The sequence below is a fragment of the Pectinophora gossypiella genome, chromosome 2 (genome assembly GCF_024362695.1).
Source record: "Pectinophora gossypiella chromosome 2, ilPecGoss1.1, whole genome shotgun sequence".
Lineage (NCBI taxonomy): Eukaryota > Metazoa > Arthropoda > Insecta > Lepidoptera > Gelechiidae > Pectinophora > Pectinophora gossypiella.
This window is the reverse complement of record NC_065405.1, coordinates 1,697,462-1,719,616: the sequence shown is the minus strand read 5'-3', so window position 1 is coordinate 1,719,616 and position 22,155 is coordinate 1,697,462. Positions and strand designations below refer to the sequence as shown.

The following is a 22,155-nucleotide window of genomic DNA, read 5'->3' as shown; positions in this document are numbered from 1 at the left end:
GCGTAATTTATCGACGGCTAACATTTTGCTGAAATAGAACGATATTTCAACTTTTGATTTTCTGATTGGAGGATTATCCATTTTTTATCTTTTTCATCATCTTGGCGTTTTATTCCTATTTAAATGATACGTCAGTTTTCCTCTTTCTCTCTTTCCATATCGGTGAAGTGGGTAGGTACTTATCTACTCATAAAACACTTGTTTTATGTCACGTCATAAAACACAAACACACATTTTTATGAACATGCAATACTTACAGACCTACCTTTCTTTTTATCATAATTCATTTATCACTCAAAGTTGAATACCCTTTTGATCATTTTGTCGTTGTTTATCTTTAGAGATTACCTTGTTTTATTATTCTATAATATACCTACTAAGGGTTATAAATAATAGAGGGATTAAGCAATTTTAGATCATTTTCTTGTCGTTACCGTCTTCTGCGTAATTGAAGTCGGTGCATAATTATATCACTTTGCTCGTCTTGGCGGGGACACTCCCGTGCCCCCAGATAAGTAGGTACTACATTCTACTCCTGAATTTGACGTCCCTTCTTAATTACTAGATACCTAGGTACCTATAAGAACCGTTCACAACAAAGTTTTTAACAGTGCTTATTTTCGGTTCATTTACCTATCGTCGTTAAGCCGACGTTCGCGCCCAACTGGGCACCCTCAGGCCTGGTGTCTTAAACGTTGTAGAGCCTTCAGCGCTCCCCATTCGTCCGGCAAATACCACCCCAATAAATGCCACCTGCAGCAAATCTACAATAAGTCATGCAAAAAAAAATGTCTATTATGTGCAGTCGGGTCAATTTTACAGAAATTAAAAAAGTTCCGCCTGATTTTTTTTTTGTAAGACTGTGTGTTAAAAATATTAAAAGATAATTACATACATAAGAGTTTGTACCGAATGTTTTAGGAGCAAAATACTATTCGATCCTAACAAAAAATAAATTTGGTGAGGGCAACACATAAGAGCTTTAAAATTGGCAACGACACTATGTAACTATGTATTGAGTTTTTATACCACACCAGTTATAAACTAGGGGACAATTCAACCCCTGACAGTATCGCAGTTGGTCAGGAAATTGTGTCCTCCGCCGTTGCTATGATTTGCATTTCAGGCGTTTAGTTAGTCCGTACCAGGCTATTGTGAAACGGAGATAGAATGCTGAAACCGTGAATAAATGTTTCTAGTTTCTGTGGATTAATTATTTTGTGAGAATTTTCAAATTATATTTATTTTTTGTTATTGTTTTTTTTATATTTTCATCAGTCATCCCGTGATCATGGCACTTGAAACAGTGTCGAAATATCGGGAGTCTCATATTTCTGATTTAAACGTGGTTAAACCCGTTATGTGTTTTAATTTTACATTTTAAATCAGTCGTGTAAGTCGATTGATACTGGTACGCATTGAAATTATACCTACCTACAACCTGGCACATTACCGCAACGTCTTTCAACCCGTGGACTTATGAATTAATTAAAATATTTACATACCTACATTATATTGCACACGCTCTTGTCGGTGTAGCATTATCCATGCTACTTTCAAATAATTTGTTTAAGTAAACTATCGATGCCGATTCCTGTAAACACCATCTGATTTCATTTTATCGATACCCTGTAAGGAGTCATCCTGTAAGGGTAGGTAAGTCGTAGAATGTAAAAAGGCGTTGCCTTTATATTCTTTTGTTATGCTAACAAAATAAATAGCAATTCAAAGAATATCAGTCAACGAATAAGTAGGTGGCCTACTTGCATACCAATAGTGACATTGAAGATAACAATTGTATTTTTCCCAGATAAGATTCTAATGAAATTAATAGGTATGCAATTAAGTTGGTAGGCATCGATAATCGCATTTTATTTTATTTTTTACCTTTGATGGGTTAACTCTTGGCCCCAGACTTGCCCGAAGGCATTGACGAGGCCTTAGATGGAGCGAGCTCGCCCAGAACGTATCTGTTCACTCGGGCCTTGAAATCACCCGGGGCACCCTTGTTTATATAACAATTTGACGATAGATTGGTTTTCATGTGCCTAATAGAAACTGCATACATTTATACATAAACTAAACTCACCCCCGAGGTCCCCAATGGGGTGGACAGAGCCTCAAGTAATCAAGGATAACTTGCACGGCTGTTGATGTTGATACGAATTCCTAAGATAGATATCTGTGATGAATACTAATAAACCGTGTTCAGTGGCAGCATTAGCAAAATATTTAGGTGGTGCGAGACCTCACAGTGGCGCCTCTTCAAAATACAGTTATATTCGATTAGTTTACGGCCACCGAAATATAACTAAGTAATTAAAACTTGTGGAGCTCGGTGGCGCAGCGGTAAACGCGCTCGGTCTGCGATTGTTGAAGTTAAGCAACTTTCCCAAAGGCCGCTCATAGGATGGGTGACCACAAAAAAAAAGTATTCATCTCGAGCTCCTCCGTGCTTCGGAAGGCACGGTAAGCCGTTGGTCCCGGCTGCATTAGCGTCGTTAATAACCATCAATCCGCACTGGGCCCGCGTGATGATTTAAGGCCCGATCTCCCTATCCATCCATAGGGAAGGCCCGTGCCCCAGCAGTGGGGACGTTAATGGGCTGATGATGATGAATTAAAACTTAAAAATGTCGTTTACGGCCACCCATTAAATGTATGAGTTTTATGTGGCCGCTTAGAAGTCTAATTCACAGGGCAGGTGTGCCCAAACCAATTACTCCCCTGTAGATCCGGGGCTGCCAGCCAAGGTGGTCCCGTCTTGGCTGATTTTGGCGCCCCCTCCTAAAACGGCGATCGCACTGCTCACATCGCCCTAGGGCCGCCTCTGACCATGTGATGACGAGTATAACAATATGCGCACAGGCATACACAATACTTACCCAAAGTCAATGACCCCAATAGACATGCCGTAAAAAGTTGAGATTGACAAAAAATAAATCTAAACTCACCATCAACACTACCGTTTGCTAGCTTGCTGTTTGTAAAAAGTATGTGTTGCAATTTACATTTAATTTAGATGATTCGCGAGTGTGGACGCGTTTGTACTTATAATACCTATAATTATTTTAAAGTGAATATTGTGGATTATAATATAGATAAAGTTATAAAATACTGAATGTTAAAGTTATCAAACTTTAGGTGCGTATTTTATTATTTTTCGTTACTCTTCTTTTACGGCTATAGGTAGATAGATACATAAAACAGTTGAAAAACAGTTGAGGTTTAATAGAAAAATAAATAGTAGTTTTTTTCTAGTACCTATTCTTCTTTTTTTTTGTTGTTGTAGTGTTGCCTGGCTGTAACTTTTCATACCTTTTGTTATTCCGTTAGTTTTTTTTTTAAACAAATTCTACATACATGTTAATTACATAATATTAAGTTGTGCACGTCTGTAATTGGTGCAAACACTAGTACCTACTAGCCTTAAGAAAGTTTTATTCATTGTTGTGTGTTTGTACTGTTGATGTGCCTAATAAATAAATAAATAAATAAATTATTATAAAAAAAATGGTTGCGATTTATTTCTGACTTCGACGTCAAGACAATAAATTCGCGCAGTGTTTAAAAGTTAATAAATGAAATAAGTATATAAAGGTTACAGCAATCAAGAATTCCTGTAGATACCATCTAATTATATTTTAAGTTATAACTACCTGTCATTTTCTTATTCGCCGCAAAAGAAGGGAACGGGCGATAGGCAGGTGTTAATTTTAAAATGAATGATTGAATAACCCGGGAGAACCAAATAGGTATTTCACTGGTAAGCAACCCGTTGGACGTGTGCTGTCAACTTAATTCTGTCGGGTTATTGAGCATAGTAAAACTTTTAGAGGGTTGTTTTAGATTTTTGCCTAAAATTGATGCGTGTTCCATAAATTTTATGCCTGTCGATTACCTGTCCCTTTTCTTTTCGGCGGATAAGAAAATTACAGGTGTAAGTAACTTAAAATAATATCAGATGGTGTCTGCGGGAATTAGCACCATTATCAAGATTCTTTTACAGTATAATATATAATAATGTAAAGTATTAACAATATTTACAAAATGTACATAATAATAAAATTATCCGTTTAATCCCGCGCCTTTGAGATAAAACTGTAGGTATTTACACAGATACCTAATAATAATATTTGCATTTATTGCTTTCATCTGAGGACGTAATCGCATTCAATGCACCCATTGTAAGCATTTATCATTCTTATCAACGTCTTTATAGCGGTTAACCAACCCAGTTTCGAAGATACCATATTCTCCTAACGATTAATTACTTGTAGGTATTTTTCCACGTGGTTAACTTACCAATCACTTTAGTACACAACTATAGCTGTGGGAAGACTGACGTTTGTGTTATATATTTTTTTAAATAGAAATACTGAATTAAAGTGAGAAAGGGACGGGTAGATTTCTAATGGTTGTTATATCAATAAATGAGCAGAAGATAGTAAAGATTTTGATCGCGATAAATTAGATGGTGGTCAAAATTAGTTTGCAGCGGTGTCGTATACGCATGTAATGTTATCTTGGCAAATGTCTGCGGCTCTAAAAAGACTGATAACGTGTGATATAAGGAAACAAAACATAATCTAACGCCGGATTATAATAATCGGGTAACGTCATTCATGTTACGAAGTGAAACGTCGCGGGACCAAACCTCTGTGACAGAACAGTAAATATAATAGTGCTGTGTTATTTGTACAAGTCGATCGACTGTTCGATTAGCAGGGAAGTGAAAGAAATACTTACTTTTATAAAATATCGAAAAAAAAAACATTTTTGAAAGTAGTTTTGACAAAACGAAGTGACCTTAAAAAGCTTTAAAACATTTTGAAACAATTTATGTACTAGTAAAAACGTTTTAGAACTACAAAATAACACAAAATACAAATACGTCAAATCTTTAAAGAATTACTTCAAATTGGTGATCAGTTCTTTTTAAAATGACGGAAAACGTACCAAAACCAGCGGCAGCCGCGAACAGTTTAAAAGCTACGATTGACCCTAAGGTCTTAGTGATTCCTGGCAACGCGGCAGACCAGATAGGTGAAGCGAAATCCCCATACAAAGTGACTTGGATACGATGGATCATGCTGGCATTCTTCGTCACGTACTCAACTTCCAACTCGATGCAATGGACTCAATACACAATAATAGCTGATATTGTGATGAGCTATTACGGAGTGTCAATGAACTTGGTCTCGTGGACGTCAATGGTGTATATGGTGACGTACGTGCCGCTGATCTTCCCTGCGAGCTGGCTGCTGGATAAAACAGTAAGTGGACTTTCATAACTATTTTTTATTTTAATTAAAACTATTTAACCTCGTAAGAAGAGCTCGGTGGCGCAGCGGTAAACGCGCTCGGTCTGCGATTGTTGAAGTTAAGCGACTTTCGCAAAGGCCGGTCATAGGATGGGTGACCACAAAAAAAAAAGTTTTCATCTCGAGCTTCTCCGTGCTTCGGAAGGCACGTTTAAGACGTTGGTCCCGGCTGCATTAGCAGTCGTTAATAACCATCAATCCGCACTGGGCCCGCGTGATGGTTTAAGGCCCGATTTCCCTATCCATCCATAGGGAAGGCCCGTGCCCCAGCAGTGGGGACGTTAATGGGCTGATGATCATGAACCTCGTAAGGCCGAGATTTCCAGACACAATAGTTAAACAATGGAGTTTAGATTTTAAAAGGACATTCAGATTTACGACTTTGAAACACAATACCGGGTCCTTACCGCGTTAAAATCAAAGACATGAGACTCCCGATATTTCAACACTGTAGCAAATGCCATGATCACGGGACGACAGATGAAATTGGAATGGAGTAGTTGGATTAATTTTCTAAGGGCAAACATATCTGTCTACTCTCTTTCTTTGCCGCTTGTTTCCTTTTCTACATTTGATGGCACATTTTCTACATTTGGGGCACAGCTGAAAATGAGCGTTATGGCACTCCCTCAATGTCGGAGTGACTCAAAATATTGCTGAGCTGACGTCCCTTTTTAGAAATAAGTTTGTAATTACTATGTTCACTCCTACTGTGTGCCAATATCTACTTATATCTAAAATAAATAATTTCTATTCTTTCTATTCTATATCAGAATGTTCGGAACCATCTGAACTCGCACCAAACTCACTAGGACAAACCGCACTCACTGTGTCCTCGCGTTTTGTCACGACATTAGGCATTAGGCTTTATTTATTCATTATTATACAAACCCAGGAATTTATTATTAATGGAAAGAAAATCTAATCGCGTTAAGATGGAGAGAGTTCACTCAGGACAGGGAGAATTGGTAGCTCAGAGCAGAGGCCTTTCGTGTGGGTTGTGAGGTGAATTACAAACCTCATCAACCCTGGTGTCAGGGTTACTATTGAGCCGCCAAAGGCCCGGTTGCTACTTACATCAGTAAGTAGTAACCGGGACCAACGGCTTAACGTGCCCTTCGACACACAGAACACGCGTGAGTTTATGTATGCGTGTAATTTAAAATAGCAAAATTGTTTTTTTATATGAGTGATATCCTCTTTAAGTGGAGTCGTAGCAAAACTGTTGATGGCAAACAAATCAATGAATGAGTTTAATGAGTATTTGATTGCCAAGGCCAGCAAACTTGTGGCGTATAACATCGACTAACTATGACTAATGAGATTCTGTCAAACTTAACACTTCTAGTGACGAATTGATTCAACCTTTATAATGATGTAAATAAACCATAAATTATATTTACACCCTTAAATTAATATTAGTTGTGAAATCGCTTCTTCTTCTTATCGTATGGGTTGTGAGATCGGAATACCAACCTCACCAACCCTGGTGTCAGGGTTATTACTGAGTCGCCAAAGGCCCCTGACATGGCTGATGCATATGTAGCGACTATATACTTACATCAGTAAGTAATAACCGGGACCAACGGCTTAACGTGCCTTCCGAAGCACGGATCAAATCTCACGGGTGAAATCGCTGACAATGAGATGTTTCTTTTACGTGACTAATCTATGATAGTAGATTTGCCGCAAATGGCATTAACTACTTAGGGGTGATATTTAGTTTGCACCACAAAAGAAAATGTCATCATATTTATTAAAAATTTTGATTCTGATTTTTTTATTGTATACCTAACAATCAATGAGTCCCAACAGGTGGTTCTCACTTTTGGCTAATTCATGATAAAGATAACAAGATTAATCGTAATTCAAATTGTTTATTTAAGCCCTATTTTTATTATAGCCGGCGAGCCGTGGTGGCCCAGTTGGTAGAACGCTTGACTCTCACTTTGAGATCGCAAGTTCGAATCCGAGAATAGGTCTAATCCAACTATTTTCAAATTTGTATTCGAATTCATCATTGGATCATAAATAATTATCACGTGCTTAGCGGTGAAGGAAAACATCATAAGGAAACCCACATTCCCGAGAAATGAGTTTCGGAGGTATGTGACCTAACGTATATTGGGCTGATTTTCCAAAAAAGATTTTATAAAAAACTGGACCTGTCAAATCTTCAGGTTACATAAGCAGACCCTGTGAAAACGGGTGAAAGTAATTTTTGAAAGTAATTAATTATGAAACTTATTTATGCAACTCATACGGATACAATTATCAAATATTGAAATAATGATTTCATAGATAAAACATCATACGAGCTTTACGACGAATGAATAGCCGATTAAGACAATTGTAAAGAAGATAATACTTATCTTTTTGTGTTTAGTAAATTCCCTGAATTATGATAGTAGAATAGCGAGTCGATAGACATGTAACATTGCACCCAGCTGCTGCTAAGGGATTCTCTAAGAGCAACTTTAGCATTAATCTCGACGGCATTTTTTTGACGTCACTTATTGTAGATTTGCCGCAGATGGCATTAACTACTTGGCCGGACAAATGGGGAGCGCTGAAGGCTCTCACCCGGTGAAGGCTCTCACCCGGGAAAATCAAATCAAATCAAATCAAATCAGAATCATTTATTCAACGTAATTATCATGGATAAACTTGTTGAAGGTCAATGTAACATTTTTGAATTTACGTCATTTCGCAAGGTGTTATGGCTGAGGAGAAGAAATGACAAGAAACTGCAACAGCAACACATCTTTTAAAAACCAATGAGGATATACATTACAAGTTATTTAATAACTAGAGGAACACATTCAATACCAGACATTTTTATCATTTAGGTAGTCATTAATCTTATAATAAGCTTTTTTACATAAAGTAAGCTTCACGTGATCTTTAAATTTATTTTCTGACAAATTTAAAATATTATCTGGTATTTTATTGTAAAAACGTATACATAACCCAAAAAAAGATGAATTTAATTTACTTAATCTAGAATTTTGAATAGCAATTTTATGTTTATTTCTTGTATTGTACAAGTGTACAATCAAATTCAGTGTCCGCTGGAATAGACGCCATTGTCAGTATTACAGTATTACTTGTTCACTCTGTCTTTAAACGGATATTTATATTTGAAAAACAAGAATCCATTTAAACTTATCTCAAGTGAAAAGTGATCTGACTTAATCAAACTACTTAGTTATCCGGAGCACTTTGTGAAGTCACTGTCCAACTTAGCGGAAGATGCAATGATAAGTAGATAATTTATTAGCTGAAGTCGAAGCTTAAAATTTGCGAGCTGGGGGGTTAATAAGCCCATCATCATCAGCCGTATGACGCCCACTGCTGGGCATAGGCCTCCCCCAAAATAAGCCCACATCGAAGCAATTCATCTAAAAAAGCAATATTGCAGTTTGACATTCGCGCATGTAAAAGTAAGTGTGCAATGCAAACAAATATCAAATTCAAAAATATCTTTATTTAGTAGGTAAAAACATTACAGTCAAAACAAAAATACACATTATATAAAATAGACAATGGTGCTAATTCCTGCAAATACCATCTAATTTTATTTTAAGTTATATCTGTCATTTTCTTATCCGCCGAAAAGGAAAGGGACGGGTAATTGACAAGCATAAAATTTATGGAACACACGTCAATTTTAAGCACAAATCTAAACCAACCGTCTAAAAATTTTACATCAGTCAAAAACCCGACACATTCATTTACTCATTCTTCCTAAAATTAAGAGCTGTGAATCATCCGTCCCTTTCCTTTTCGACGGATATGAAAATGACGGATATAACTTAAAATAAAATTAGGCGGTGTTTGCAGGAATCGGGGCCAATAACAATCTATTTAGTCAAATAAGCCCCCGCGGGTGGATCCGGGCGCAAAGGTCCCCATCACGCTTGCCGCGTTACAAACTTTGTTCGTTACCGAACAAGGGAATAAAAGAGGAGAACTGGATTAAACAGTTATAATTTCCTGGACTTTTAAATATACAATTTTGGAGACAAGTGAGTTAGGCGACAGCGATGTATAAGAAGGGAATTTGCCAAGTGACCGTTTTTTGACTTCAAAAGTCTAACGAACAATTTGAAAGCGTATGAATTTAGAGAGGACCTTACGCTTAACAATATAAGGCACACAATAACATAGATACCTAAGGTCCCCACCTAACACTATTCAAACATAATCAGCTGATTGGCTACTATGGAATTGACGCTACATGACGATCTCTCTAGGCATGGCCAATCAGTGCAAGAGGCGTTCAAAATATATGATTAAAGAATATCAAATAACAATATTGCTAATTAAAGCACATAATAACGGGTTCTCACCGCGTTTAAATGGGGATATGAACAACACAACAACAACAATACAACACAATAACAATACTTATTGCTGTTTTAGATGAATCACTTTGTGAGATTGACCTTTGTTTGGTAAGGACTTTTCAGGCTAGAATCACCTGATTCTCCGAAAAATTAAGATGATTTTAAGATGGTTGGTCTCGGCTATTAGCCGTAAAAACACCTCTACCAACCCGCATTGGAGCAGCATGGCGGAGTAAGCTCCATACCCCCTCCGGTTGATTGAGGGGAGGCCTGTCCCCAGCAGTGGGACGTATATAGGCTGGTTATTTTATGTTATTTTACTTCCTTTTTAACGCCCCAGTTTTAATTTTTTTAATGTTCTAGTCCTTTCTTCATTCATAAAAATAATTAGAGTGAAATGTTTATTCCTCCACTTCACTGAAACTTTCTCCTCACTTTAACTCAAGTTTCTTCAACATTAAAAGTGGTTCAGGATTAATCGAATTAGTCTTACGAGGTAGTTTGTAAGACTAAGTTATCCGACATACATCGAGATAATAAAAAATATAACTTTAATAACTAAAACAAGAAAATATTTCCGAAAATTCTTCTAACTACTACTACATACAGAATACTACATACAGATAGCCGTGTTCGTATGCCGTGTAATAAACAAACTTTTGGGACAGATTGGCAACCTATAACCACCGGACAATCAAGACTCTAAACTAAGCTAAGCTAAGCTAAGCTCTAGGCTTTAAGCGATAAGGCCGCCATTTGCCATGTACTTAGTTAAGAGTCTTTTAGTAATTATTTCTTTTTATTTTGATGCAATAAAGTGTATTTGTATTGTTGTATTGTATTGACTCTTCTAGTGACACGTCATTTGTTAAATTCTGATAACTGGTTTAGAAGTTAATTGGGTCCCGACGTACATACATACATACATACATAGCGGTCAAAGACAAAACCCTCCGTTTTGTTTCGCCGAAATCAGGCAATATATTATATATACGTAATATATATGTGAGGGTAACTGTGAAACTAACTTGGTTCTTAGTAATCCGACACTGTTATTCGTTAGCTACTTTTCAGCCTTTGTTAGCTAGGACGCAGTTAATAGAGTTGTGACGCCTTGATACTTTTGAGTCAAGTCAGATATTAATTTGATTCAGAACGCAAGCAGTGCCTGTTTCCAATAGCGCTAGATAGCACCCGTGGAGTTCTTTTTTTTACCTTTGATGGGTTTGCTCTTGGCCCCAGACTTGTCCGAAGGCATTGACGAGGCCTAAGATGGAGCGAGCTCGCCCAGAAGGTGCCTGTTCACTCTGGCCTTGAAGGCACCCGGGTTATATGCATTCGTACAGAAGACGGCAAAGAATTCCACTCCTTAGCAGTTCAAGGCGCTGAGTACTCCCACCCGGTACAAAATTTAAGACAACAGGCCTGAGAGTGCCCAGTTGGGCAACACTGAAGGAGTAGCCATGCGCAGGGGAACTTATATGTCCCTAGGTTAAGTAGTTTCATAAAAACTAAAAACGTATAAAGCCTTTTTATATTTTTTATTTCCTATGTGTCAGGTTAGAAGATAATGATATAATGGCGCGGATAGTCAGTTCCTTTGTGCTAAGATAATCTACATCTACAGTTTGTTATCGCTGCATTAAAAATATACCTATATATCGTTATCTTGTAACGAACAAGTAAATTGTCTTCTTACTTATCTTTTTGTTCAATTTGTATATTGACGTGATAGTATCTCTTACGTGAATCATTGGTTGTGCCTACACTTCTCATCAAAACATCAACGTATTTTGCTAGTTTATGTTTCGTAAGGATTATACAAAATAAGTATTAGGAATAAGAAATAAATTACATTTCACAATGGGTATTTCAAAGGATTTTCATTCTATACTTTCATTCTATATATTAACATTAAATACAGTAAATACAGTGCACAATTATTTTTTGCACAAAAGAAACACAAAAATAGCGATAAAAATAATAATAATTGTAATTTAAATTTAAAAATAATTTATTTGAGACAATACATGATAATCCATATTACATTCATTACACACTGCTAAATACAATGAAATTAAAATTATTATAATAATAATTGTTATAAAACCAACACGAAAAAAGAATCATTAAGAATGTTCCAAATTAAAATTTTAAATTCAATTGATGCCGTGTTTTGTTTCATAAAAATAATCAGAAGTGTTCTGACTTTGATTCGCTGAAGTATGATTTTGGGATGAGAAGTGAATTATATTATAACCCAACTCAAGTATACGTATTAGTGGGAATTTTGATGAAAGTGGAAAGAGTCTCTGCTTACTCCGGTGGAAGATAGGCGTGACTTTATGTGCTTATGTATGTGTGAATGAATGCACGAGGTAACATTGCCTGCACTCGGGTTAAATCAACAGTGATATCTGCGGGTTCAATTGCAAATGCTGATATTATTAAGATCAGTCGCTGAGCAAGACAACGTAATCAACAATTTTGTATGAGAGGCGACGCGAGATTAAGTATTAACCTCCTAATGCCGATATTTCCAGATAAAATAGTAAAGAATGCGGTTCGGATTTTAAAAGGACATTCAGTCTTACGACAGGCCCAAGAAAATCAAATTAAAAAAAATACTTCCCTTCAAGTACCTTCAACTATTTTTTACACGAACTTCATATAGCTGTGGGTAGAGACTATGGAATTCCATTTGCTTCGATCCTGACACACTTCTCTTGCTTCCTCCACATTCATCAATCGTTTCTTATACGCACGCCAGTTCAGAGTATATTGTACTGAACCTTTTCTAAAGACATCTCCATTTTAGTCAATTTACGTCCTTCTAGGTCTTCCTCTGCCAGCCCTACCACCAACCTTCGCATTATATACTGCTCCATAGTCTCTGCTTTCCCCGAAAATCCGTGGTAGCCTAGTTTGTAGAACGCTTGCCTCTCACTTTGAGAGTTTGAAGGTCCGACAGGCAGTCGCTTCTGTAAAAAACCAAACCTGCAAAATCAGGTAAGGTAAGCGAACGGGATAATGCTAGGAAGATGATAAATCTCTGCTTACCCCGGCGAGAAATAGGCGTGTCATATAGCTACAGCTTCTGACGTTCATGTAAAAAATAGTTTAATTATTGCAAAGATCCTAACAGACCTAACCATTCGTTAAAGTAAAATGAGTCACTAAATAATGAATCACAACAAAGAGCGACTCTCTACTCCTCCACCCCTACCCGCGTCATCCATCTTTCAGCAGTAGCTGGCCAGATTCCGCTGGCCTTCGATTTAACACTAAGCTAACCAGTGTGAAAGCATTTTATAAAGTCAATGAGGCATTAAACGGGTCTAGTTACACTGGCTACGTTTGTAAGAGATATTCGCGGCATCAGCTGCGTAATTAAGCTTGAGGCTTCGTCTTCCAAGTGACGTCATCGTTGTCATTTATTTTGGTGAAATACAATATTGTCATTAATATATTGAACGGTTGTTTCGGTGTAAGAGATGAATTATTTAAATAGAGAATAATTGATCGGTTGTTTTGGTGTAAGAGATGAATTATTTAAATAGAGAATTATTGAACGGTTGTTTTGGTGTAATCAAGAGATGAATTATGTAAATAGAGAATTATTGAACGGTTGTTTTGGTGTAATCAAGAGATGAATTATTTAAATAGAGAATTATTGAACGGTTGTTTTGGTGTTATCAAGAGATGAATTATTTAAATAGAGAATTATTGAACGGTTGTTTTGGTGTAATCAAGAGATGAATTATGTAAATAGAGAATTATTGAACGGTTGTTTTGGAAATAGAGAATAGGTTCCGATTGATTGACAGCAGTGGGACGTATATAGGCTGTTTATGATTTATGACGAGAGAATAGGTTTGGTTGGTAAAAAAATAAACGGAGAAACGTTGAATTTTTCAGCACCGGACAGTGATTTTACTTTCAGGCAATCGGATGAACAATTTTCAATGTCCTAACCAAGCTAGGAGATCACATCACTTTGTGATCCCTAGCTTGGTTTATGATAACGAACCCGGGACCTTCAAACCGCGAGACCAACGACTAAACTACGACGGCCTTCAAGTAAAGGGATTTGTTTTTCGGAGGACATGTATTGGACTGGTTTTCCCTTCACGGGTTGGAAGGCCATGTATGGCCTGTCGACAGTCGCTTATTTAAAAACCGGACCTGTCAAATCGTCTGGTTAGGTAAGCGGACCTTAGGAAAAATATGATGAAACTTATGATAGCTTTACTAACCAAATAATAAATCAATTTGTGTATAAATTAATGAGACATAAACCGATACACTCGTGTAGCTACATACTAAGAGACGTGTGGGAGAATTAATTACCCAGCTAAGTTAATAGAGCGCAGTAAATTAATCATGATTATTAGGGTAACTTGAGGGGTTTGAACATTGGGATAATCTTGGATAATTCTGCTAGATTGCTTCCATTGAATCTATAGTTCAGATCGTATTCACGTCATCAGATCAGCTCATTGGCTGTAGGTACTTCTGTTCAGTTATTAATTTATTGCAAACATTAATGAACGCTGAATGGCTTCTAAATAAGAAGGGACACTTTACGAATGAACCTGTGATGATTATTTTTGTTATGGCTTACTGTAGTTTTTCCTTTGATTTAGTGAAAAAAATCCAGAAAACCCTGAAACCAGGGTTGATGGGGTTAGTAATCCACCTCACAACCCACACGATAGAAGAAGAGTGAAAAAAATAACTTAAGAGGTAAATACATCCGGCATTTATTTATTACGGCTATCGCCTAGTCTTCTTCTATCGTTTGGGTTGAGAGGTGGATTACCAATCCCATCAACCCTGGTGCCAGGGTTGCTATTGAGCCGCCCAAGGTCCCCAACATGGCTCAAGTAACGACTACTAACTTATATCAGTAAATAGTAACCGAGACCAGCGGCTTAACGTGCCTTCTGAAGCACGGATCATTTTTCTCTCGGACAATCAGGTGATCAGCCTGTAATGTCCTATTTCAAAATGAAGTTCGTGATGTGTCTCCACCGGGTTTTTTTTTTTTGTCGTCTAGTATTTTTTTAAGATCTCCGTGTCTGCGGGTGAGCAGCTGATTGCGAGTCTCTGGTTAAGACATAGAATAAAAAATAATAAACTTTGTATAGAACGATAATTGTCCGCCCCGCAACAATTCGTATCAGGCGCCAACCTCACCCCTCTTGGTCTTTTGTCATAGAATACGTAACAATACTACGTAAAGAACAGCAACACTCCGCTCCCCTCCAGCGTCTGAGCTGCGTTTACCTGGCAACCCCCCACAATATTGCTTACATAAACATAACATAAACTGCCTATATACGTCCCACTGCTGGACACAGGCCTCCCGCCAATCAACCGGAGGGGGTATGGAGCATACACCACCACGCTTCTCCACTGCGGGTGCTGCAATATTGCTTCTGTAGATGAATTGCTTTGTTGTGGCCTTTTTAGACCCCCTGATCTGCGATTAGCGGCCAGATAATAGACTGAGAGGATTACGTCAAAGAAGGCTAGAAGTGGGCTGATAGGAAACCCGTAGCAGACATAGAAATCAATTGTAATCTGTGGCAAAATTCCAATAGGTCATAGTCAAAGGCAAGAAAACATGTGTACTTAGCTTCTCTTTATCTTCCGTTGGTTTCAAAACAAGTCATCTACACAAGCCTTAGACTTGAGATAATCAATCCACATCGCTGCGGCGATTAACTGCCGATCCCGATTTTGCAGAGTCAGAAGTTGCTCGTTACACACTTGACTACGATGGGCTGGTTTGCTGGAAGAGCTATCAGAAAAATGTATTTATTTTATTTTTCCATCCTGTGTTACCATCGATACGGTGGGGACATATCACAAAAATTACTTTGTGGTTAGTTTGGTTAGGACATTACAGGCTGATCACCTGATTGTCCGAAAGTAAGATGATCCGTGCTTCGGAAGGCAAGTTAAGCCGTTGGTCCCGGTTACTACTTACTGATGTAAGTAAGTAGTCGTTACATGATCCATGTCAGGGGCCTTTGGCAGTTTAATAGTAACCCTGACACCACGGTTGATGAGGTTGGTACTCCACCTCACAACCCACACGATAGAAGAAGAAGACGATCTTGACACACCACTTACGCTTCTCACACTCTCATCAGACTTCATGCATGCTCACTGATTTATAGTACTCTTGACCTGGCGTTTCTTTAAAATACGCTGGATCTGATTGCGGTAGACCTAGGCCTTCCTTTGTAACTCTGACCACTTACACCTGTATCAGAAATATATTTCTAGTAGAGTGAGTGCTCTCTACATGTCCGAACCATCAGAGCATCCCTTTCTCAATTCTCGTCACTACATCCTAAATAGTCTTATCATTATAGCTGTAACTTACACCACATCAGCGATTAAGTTCACTTCCATGGCTGTATCTTCTGCCTCCGTGGCCAAGGGTTTGAAGTGACCTGGATCCATAAGGCGCTAAGACAAATGGTTCCGTGACTTTGCTCCGAAAGATTCGACCTTCGCCGCTTCGGAATTTGTAGGCACGTTACTTCTTAATGTGGAATGTGCGATGAATTAAGGATATTTGATTGCATTTTATTGGATCCTTGTAGAGTTCTTTGCAATTTTGTACAAAATTGGATGGAGCGTGTGCCATAGCTCCGAAAGCATCTTTGCGTGTCCTATATGTACCTGTTGTCCAAATGTATGTAAACTTTGTATGGCGGCCATCTTGTTTTTCCGCCATTTTATGTTTGTTTTCCGCCATTTTGTGCTCACGCTTATATTTCTATATGACTATGGAATCCCGTTTGCTTCGGTCCTGACACACTTCTCTTGCTTCCACATTCATGAATCATTTAATACACGCACGCCGGTTCAGAGTAGGCGGGTTTTAACACTGTTAAATAAACAAGATTGTACGTAATAAAGGGAAAGAACATGGATTAACACAACATCACGATTATGACTAACTAGATAGAGTTGGAATACTATTGGGTAATGGAATTTTACGCCAACAACCGCAGGGTAAGAAGACACAGGTGGTCAACAAGCGTGATTCAATACACGGAAAAATTTAAAACAGAAATCAGAATCATTTATTCAACGTAATTATCATGGATAAACTTGTTGAAGGTCAATGTAACATTTTTGAATTTACGTCACTTCGCAAGGTGTTATAGCTAAAGAGAAGAAATGACAAGAAACTGCAACAGAAACACATCTTTTAAATCAATGAGACATTACAAGTTATTTAATAACTAGAGGAACACATTGACAAACGTATTGACAAGCAAACTAATCGCTGACACAATCAATCTGTGCATGTACTAAAAATTAGTTTGTTTTTGCGATGTCTGCGCTCTTCGTATTTCAAATATAAATAATAATCCTTTCCGTCGACGCTTTGAGCAGAGGTTCGCGCCCAACTGAGCACCCTTAGGCCTGTTGTTGTAAATTTTGTACCAGATGAGAGACCGCTCCCTATTTGTCCGGCCAAGTAGTTAATACGATATGAAAAACAACAACACACACTAAAACCCCTTAAACTCTATCTTTCGTGTTCGTCATGTCACTTAATCTCTAATTCCTTCTCGAGTTAGAATCTAATCAATGGTAACTTCTTATCGTGTGGGTTTTGAGGTGGAATACCAGCCTCATTAACCCTGGTGTCAGGGTTATTATTGAACCGCCAAAGACCCATGATATGGTTCATGTAACGATTACTCACTTACATAAGTAAGCAGTGATCGGGACCAACGTCTTAACGTGCCTTCCGAAACACGGATGATATTACTTTCGGACAACAACAACACACAAACAACAACAACAACAACAATGGTAACAATATTTGAATACTCAAAAAAAGAAGTCCTGTGTGTGTGTCATGTCGAAAGAGGAAGAGAAAGCCTTTCCCCAGCAGTGGGATCTTGTAGGCTAGATTAGCTTAGAAAAAGTATACTTAATCCTTATGCTGAAATCGATGCTGCACTCTTCTGTGCTCAAGGCGTACGTTTCATAATTACTGGAGGGGGTCATTGCGTTTCATCTCAATAAAAGAGGAGATATAACTGTTTCCAGAAAGGCCTTGGTAATGATTGTGTAATGTTTATGTTGATTCAAAATAATAGCTTCCGATTTTCTTTTACAAGACATTTCCACGAAACAATGGACAAAGTTAAGCTAGATATTAACGTTTGGAAGCAAATAATAATTGAAAGCGTTCATCAACGTCCCCTGTACTAGTAAGAATGCGGCTACTCATAAGCGGAGCGTGTAAACTAAGGCGTTTTAAAATGTAATACCTATTTAGAAGACAGATTTGCATCCATACAAATAACCGCCTGGGAACAGAATTCAAATTCAAATTCAAAAATATCTTTATTCACAAGATAACATAGTTACACTTTAATCGTCAATTTTTACATAACAAACGTCTCATCCGCCTAAAACTACTGCAGCTTCTCACAGCCTGTATAGCCGGGGAAAAGAAGCTGCAAGAAAAACCTCGGCACAGGGCCCTAGACGTTCTTTAAAAAAAAAAAACATAAAATATTAGTATACAATTGAGTAATTTAGCTGAATATTAAGTAGGCAGACAAATGACTGAAATTGTATTCAAAATATTTATTTTTTTAAACATCTAGGCTTCTGTATCGAGCTTCTGTTGGAGCCAGAATGCGTCCTCCGTCTGTATTTGATAGAAAACGGACGTTAGGGAGAAGATAAGATCGCTTATGTGCCCGCTTCTCTTCAACCACAAGTTTCACATACCTTGTCCAAGGTCGTCTCCTTGCAGCGTCAGGCTATATATCACGAGGTGTCAGCGTTGGAACTGCACCGAGTAAATTAAACCGGCGTCAGATACTGTTGCGATGACACCGCTTTTATAGGGTTTGTATTTTAGACGCAAGAGGAGGATTAATTTGCACGTTTCTGGTGTTTGTGGGCGCACTCTTCCTTCTTCTTCTATAGTGTGGGTTGTTAGGTGGATTACCAACCCCATCAACCCTGGTGTCAGGGTTATTATTAAGCCGCCATAGGCCCCTGATATGACTCATGTAACGAGAACGTACTTACTCTTCCTGATGTCGGGTTTTTCTTATTGACGCATATTGTTGATTTAGCGCAGATAGCATTAACTACTTGGGCATACAAATGGGGAGCGCTGAGTGCTCTCACTCGGTACAAAATTTAAGACAACAGGCCTGAGGGTGCCCAGTCAAAGGCTTAGCGTGCTCCTTGGTTTAGAGTAGGTAGTGTTCAACTGTGTAGAGTAATTTTGCCAAATCGTCATGGGGATGAGGTAAACTCATCTGGTCCGGCCAAGTATAAATCACGACATAGAAAAAAACTTACATAGACATGAACCACATATATGAGGCAATAATTTTGAAGCACATACGGACATGTCCCACATGTGGGGCATATTTTTTCTGGTTCCAATTCCAATGTGTTTATCGAAAAATAACCTTGCACGTGACGGGTTGATATCTAATTTTCAGTTACACAGTGAACGTGTTAATATACGAAAACTGTGCTTAGTGTAGTAGAATTTATGTTTGTTAAGGATGTTACAAACTCTACGTTGCGACAATCTAATGTCGTGTGGATTTTGGTAGAAAGTTCCCCACGAAAAGGTGGTAGCTATTCGTTCGTGTTTCGTGTGAAATGGTCCGATAGAATTAACGATCTCTCGACGCGAGGAAACCCTATTTCATCTCGAACCGTGTCGTTGAACGATAAATTATTCGCGGTTGCGTCATAAATTCAACTCCTTTTAAAATTTAGACAGTTTTTGTTTGCTAAAAATCAATGTTTGTACCTACAAACATTTGAGTATTACCTACCTAGGTAATACTTATTTGGATTGAAAGGCATGGTTATCGTATCTATTGGGTAGAGTCCCAAGTCAAAGATAAATCATGAAATTCTGATTACTAACAACGATTTTTTCTATTCAACTTATTTATGAATTTTAATCATGAAAAACGCGATGGTAAGATATTTTATCACATTTTTGCATAGAAAAACTCCATAGCATCACAGTGTGCATTTTTCATACACAAAGTAATTTTATGTTTAAAAAGGCGACATTGAGACAATTCATCTAAAACGCAATATTGCAATTTACATTTCCGCGTATAAAAGTAAGTATGGGCATGTCAACAAACTAATAGCAATATTGGTTTTTTAGATGACTGGCTGCATTGTGGCCCCTTTGACCGTTCCTGTTCTCTTTATTCACTTACTCATATAATAATATATTTTAAAAAATAAGAACTGGCATATTCTGCGTTACAATAACTCTTAGACCGCAGCTTTAATCAAGACGCATTATGAAGTTTTTTTTATGTCATCATACATTATTATCCGATGATTTAAGAATGCTTTTAGAAGAATGCTTGACTCTCATTATGAGGTCGCAGATTCGAATCTCAGTACGGGCCAATGATTTTTAGAATTTGTTTTAGAATTCATGTTTGGATTACGATCACGTGCTCAAAGTTGAAGGAAAACATCATAAGGAAACCCACATCCCCGAGAAATGCGTTTCGTAGGTATGTGACCTAACCTGCATTAGGCTGGTTATGCCTTTGCGGGTTTGGAAGTCAGACACTAGTCGCTTCTGTGGAAACGACCTGTCAAATCGTCAGGTTTGGTTAGCGGATCCCGTAAAAACGGGACAACGCTAGGAAGATGATGATTTAATACTCGTTTTGAGTTTCCCTGTAAGTTGGTACCCTCTTACACTGAAACTCATTATTAAATTAGTTACTTATGTACTTTTTTAATCTCGACTCTCCCTCCAATATAAGCATAAAAGCAAAATTCGTCACAGATTATTTTTTAATCAACAAAGTTGTGAATGGATGCCCACGCAACTTTTGTTTCAGTATTCGCTTATTGAAATAAATTTCTGACAATACACAGATTATGGCCAACATAAAGCTTCGGCTTCAAAACAAACAAAAGTTGGGTGATTAATCTTTTTGTGGACAGAGGTGAACCGAGGGTAGATGAAAAGTTATCTGTCATAATGTCAGTTTGAATACATAATGAGATTACATCAGTTATATTTATTTTGATAACAGCAAATTCGTGCACATTTCAAGACTCGACTATTCTACTTTTCTTAATAATATCTATCTTATTTATATTTTTCTGATGATCTTTACGAAACATAAACTAATAAGGTGTTTCGATTTTTTGATGGGAAGTGTACATAGGGTTTAGATATACACCGCCATTTTGTATTTTACGGTCGCCATTTTGAATTTACGGAAATAAAACCCAGCCTTCAACCATTTAACCCTCAGATGGTTAGGATAAATCAATAGATATCAATCCGTTAGGATAAAAAAGTCAATAGCCCTTCTTGGCATTCGGGAAAAAATGTGACACAACACAACTATGCTAGTTCACAAATAAGTAATAAACTTTTTCAATATGTTGCATACAAAACAGTTATTTAATGATAGGTACAAAGATCAGTATTCTGCTATTGAAACTCTCTGTAGGTAAACAATAACCAAAGCTTTGCTAAATATTTTATCCATGTGTTCTATTAAAAGTAGCATGGAAAATGCTGCACCGACAAGAGCGTGGCTCTTAAATTGATGATGATCTATTAAACCCATGATCTTCGAACTAAGTAGTTATCTGTAGGGCTAACATGCGCAATGTAATAAAATTTTTCCACGGTCATTTTATCGATTCTGACAATATAATTATGTCGTTTTGTCAAAATACGAACAACATCACGTGGCACGCATGTTAGGAAAACAAAATAACGATTTCCACATAATTATTGAATCGACCGAGCGATTCACATTCACATGCCCTGCGAGCCCCATTCTCCTAACACCATATCAAAAAGATTCCATCCCCATGGATCGTTTGAACGCAAAACATGTTGTAATGTTTCAAGGTAAAGGCCCTTTGCGGTGTCCCTTTTAAATAGCTCACCCTCTTGTTCAAAATTTATTGTCGGGACTGTCGTAAATTTCCCGGCACATTCCGGGATAACCCGTCAAAGCGTCAGACTGGGCATGGAAATAGGCATATTACAAAAGTAATCATTATAAATTATACTTAGTAGTGTGGATGGGATTTCCTTTTTAGCTGAAAGTTCGGGAATTACTTTCAGTTACTTGCTTGCATTAGTAGTTAAGAAGAGATATTCTGGACTATTAGCACTTAGTTTTCTGAACTAAAGTTACTGGTTACTTCGAGTAGAAATTATTTTCGCACACGGCTCTGCATTTGTATGATAATTTACCTCTTTAAACAGAAAAGAGTAGATTATTAGAATGATTTGTGTAGAAGCTAAAGTAATTCCAGACGTTCGAAAAACATACCTAAAGTGACGATTCAAGCTGTAACTATGTTACCTAATGAAAGATTTGTGAATTTAAGTTTGAGAATGCATGATCATCTCTCTTACGAAGCCACCCGTGGCTTGTTCAACTATT

At 37.6% G+C, this 22,155-nt stretch overlaps 1 protein-coding gene across 4 annotated transcripts in view; it reads left to right on the top strand.

Moving 5' to 3' along the window:
* Positions 1–22,155, top strand: part of LOC126373762 (uncharacterized MFS-type transporter C09D4.1) — a 104,460-nt gene that overhangs the window by 4,974 nt on the left and 77,331 nt on the right. For 2 of the 4 annotated variants that reach the window (XM_050020063.1, XM_050020055.1), the window contains exon 2: positions 4,492–5,276. In XM_050020063.1, coding sequence (XP_049876020.1) covers positions 4,944–5,276 — 333 coding nt within the window. In that variant the 5' untranslated portion in view covers positions 4,492–4,943. Of the gene's footprint in view, positions 1–4,441; positions 5,277–22,155 lie in introns of all 4 variants that reach the window. The other 2 variants (XM_050020047.1, XM_050020040.1) reach the window with 2 other exon arrangements.